Source organism: Cynoglossus semilaevis, chromosome Z (assembly GCF_000523025.1).
Source record: "Cynoglossus semilaevis isolate Cse_v1.0 chromosome Z, Cse_v1.0, whole genome shotgun sequence".
NCBI lineage: Eukaryota > Metazoa > Chordata > Actinopteri > Pleuronectiformes > Cynoglossidae > Cynoglossus > Cynoglossus semilaevis.
Genome location: NC_024328.1, coordinates 15342028 through 15346011, shown reverse-complemented (window position 1 = coordinate 15346011; position 3984 = coordinate 15342028). Strand labels below are relative to the sequence as shown.

Here is a 3984-nt window from a genome sequence, read left to right as displayed (position 1 = left end):
TATACAGTATATATATATATATATATATGTATACAGATATATGTACTTACAAACATATACAGTATGTACATATATTTATGCATATATATAAACATATATAAATATGTGTGTATATATACATATACTGTATGTACATATATACATACATATGTATATACATATACATACATATGTACATATATACTTACATATATACACATATATACCTACATATATACATACATACATAAACATACATGTATGTATGTATGTATATGTATGTATGTATACATACATACAAAATAAAAAAATACATATATATACATATATACATACATATACATACATACATATACATACGTATACATACATACATATACATACATATGTACATATATATATACATACATATGTACATATATACATATATACATACATATACATACATAAATATATATACATATATATACATAAATATATATACATACATATATACATACATAAATATATATATACACATCAATAAATATATATGCATACATAAATATATGAATGAAAAAGAAAACTACAGCACGGGGGCACAGGTATGACCAGTGTAGCAACAACACACTGGTCAGTTTCACTTGAGGTGCAGCTCAAGTCAATCAGATGGAGTTGTTCCATGTTCTGCTTCAAATTGCTGATAATGTTCTTTTAGCAAAAGATGGAAAATTGATTTATTTTGATCTGGACTATTGTTGACACAGAGCCATCTGTACCGTACGTCCAGGTCGTTATTATTTTTTTTATTTTATTTTATTTTGAAGTGCAACAGTTTGAAAGTGAATGTGTGGTTAGTTGTACAACATACCTGTGCTAAACCCCACCACCATCGGTGCCAAGGACTAAGTGGCGTCTGAACCCATAGTTAATAAATAACACTGAGGAACAATTAAGTCAAACAAACCACGTGAATGAAGACAGTGTGGTTTCAGTTGGACAACAGTCAAAAATGGTTTGGACTCAAAAATGTGTTCAGTGATCCTGTAAGTAACACCTACACTTGATAGGTCGGTATAGGGACGGGAGCCAAGTTCTAACAGTGAAAGTAGGTCACACACACACATATAAATATATGTACACACACATTCCCTCGACGAGACGTACCTCACCGATGTCACCAAAGGCGTAGATGTTTGGAACCGACGTGGATTCGTCAGCGCCTACGATGATTTTTCCCGTCTCCTGGTTGACTTTCACGCCCAGCTGGTCCAGGCCCAGGGCCGTGGTTTCAGGGGCTCTGCCTGGTGTCGGAGTAAAGACAGAAAATCGTAAAAAAAATGTTTTCAGCCAAGTTATCACTCAGTAATATTACTGTAGGCCTAGCCCGCCGGGGAAACACCCATATATGAACTGCTGCTGACATCATTTCTGCAGAATTCTACAACTTTCACGTTTCATTATTATACAAAGACATTACAACACTGTTTCCCAAAGATTGGGTCGCGACCCTAAGGTGGGACGCGAGGGATTTTTTTTTTTTTTTGGGTGTCGTCTCGCATCATGTTTCGCAGGAGTTTATGAATAATGTCTACTGACTTGGGTCGCAAAGGTTTGCGACTTTTAAAATATGGGTCCCCCAGAAATACAACGCTACTACGACCGTAATGAAGACCACCAGGCTAGGACGCCTGCAAAGGCCTTGACCATCATCGCCCCCTGGAGTCAGTCTGTCAACACGGAGACAAATGTCAAAACATCTCATCGATGTCCTGATTTTTATTTTTTTGTTTACATCGCTGTAAACCTCGCAGCTGACAGAACTCCAAAAAGTGTTGTTTACCAAGAAACCATCTTACAACACCACCTACGTCCACAGTCGACCAATGAACATCTGCTGCTCCTCAGAGCGGACGAGCAGCTCATGCTGAAGCCATCAATCCTGTGGGACCGATGAAGGTGCGATTCCCTGACACTTTCTGGGAGGCAGGTTGACTGACGCTGTCGACACGGAGTCTCGATGGTGATGGAGCATGAAACCCCCCCCCATCCCCACCCCTAAACTGCCCCCCCACCCTCCTATAACCTGCCTGGGTAACATAATAAATAGCCCTTCTCTGAGGTACCGATGTAGATGCTATCAGACGGCAAAAACAACAAACCACCAAGACCCTTTTTCCTGACTGGAGCCTAGAACAACGCGCCCCAACAGGGGTGTGGGGGTGTGGGGGTGGGTGAAGGGAGCTGTCTACTACTCTACAGCATGGGTGGTTGGATGAGATAGAGGGGGGATGACGGGGGTGAAAAGGGGAAGCAGCTTAGTCATTAGTATTTCCCCCAAAGCAGGACTTGTAAATATTTGCTTATCCTCAAACGCCACAATACGAGGATTGTCCACGGACACGTGTTATTGTCGCGGTCGAAGTTCGAGAACATATATTTACAATATATTACACTGAAAGGTCGGTGATTAGCCATGATTGTCATTTTGGGTTAAATTTAAATGTTGTCAAAAAACAGATTTGTCATGAAATATATGTTGAAAATATACATTCAAATATATTTGTTTATAGTAACTTATCGATCTGTTATCCCTGACACATTAGTAAAGCTTTAAAAACATGGAGTTGTACTGCGGTAATGCAGTACTCTGACGAAGTACAACAACAGTGGGCTGGAGATAAGAGAGAGGGTTGCTGGAACCAGGATCCAGGGACCAGGAACCTGGGACCAGGAACCACACCAGGGCCCTCTGAAGGGAAGCCTGTTTTGACATCCAGAGGAAGCTTCTAGACGGCTAGGCTAATTAGCCATAACAAAGTCTGCCAGCTGAAATGAGAGCTGAGATCTTATCTGATTAATCAACGAACAAAGACCAAAGGGAGAGAAATAAAGGGAGATGGGGGGGAGTTAGTGGGGGAGAGGCGGGGGTGGTGTGTCCTTGATGTCAGAGAGTGGTTTGGTCCAATTATCAAAGACAAAACACTCAAAACACTAAAAAAAAATTCAGTCAAAGGCTGGAAGTGCAGTGGGGCAGTGGGTTTGAGCTTCTGACTTCATTTCTGTCTGTGTGTGTGTGTGTGTGTGTTAAATGTCATTCAGTCAAAGCTGCTCAACAACAAACCAGTTTTCAGGCCACAACCAACACATGGTCATACATATATACGCAGCATGCACGTACATATATATATACACATATATATATATACACATATATACATACATACATATATACATAAATATATACACATATATACATATATACATACATACACATAAATATATACATACATAAATACATATACAGTATATACTACTGTATATATATACAAATATACATACATAAATACATATACAGTATATATATACATATATAGATAAATAAATATATATATACACATATATACATACATACATATATACATAAATATATACACATTTTTACATGGCGTCCTTTTTAAAGAAAAACTCACTCATTTGTACGCACACATACACGTAAGCGCATGCACACATATACGTACAAACATTTACTGTATGTACATACAAATACTGTATATATATTTGTCTCTCCACATTTTCAGTGACTACAGATCATTAATCTAACATATCACTGACGTCAACAGCGACTCGTCAACTCGTCTGTCACTTCACGTCACTCCTATCGTGTCACTTTGTTTATCAGTATTTGAGTATTAACAGATAATACGTATCAACTTACAGTACTACTTGAAATATATTTACTGTATATATTTTTTTTAATCCTGACAACATATCTGCTCCGAACTGGAATGTGGGGAAAACAAAGGGTGGGGCAGCTCTTTGGGGAGGGGCGTCCTTTTTAAAAAAAAAAAAAAAAAAAGGAAACGACAACTCTATCCTTGGACGCCGATCAACGAGCGACTGTAACCGATGTGGACATTTGTCCACATGCAGACAGGAAACGTGGAAATGTTTCTGTTTCCTCCGCCGCTCCGCTGCGGGCACACACCTGGACAGGGCAGCGGCCGTGAGGCCAGGAAGGAGCTG

At 39.0% G+C, this 3984-nt stretch overlaps 1 protein-coding gene across 1 annotated transcript in view; it reads right to left on the bottom strand.

Annotated features, from left to right (window-relative positions):
• The window catches only part of txnrd2.2 (thioredoxin reductase 2, tandem duplicate 2), a 15435-nt gene that overhangs the window by 4151 nt on the left and 7300 nt on the right, over window positions 1-3984 (bottom strand). The window contains exon 12 of the mRNA XM_008336563.3: window positions 1126-1262. Coding sequence (XP_008334785.1) covers window positions 1126-1262 — 137 coding nt within the window. The remainder of the gene's footprint in view (window positions 1-1125; window positions 1263-3984) is intronic.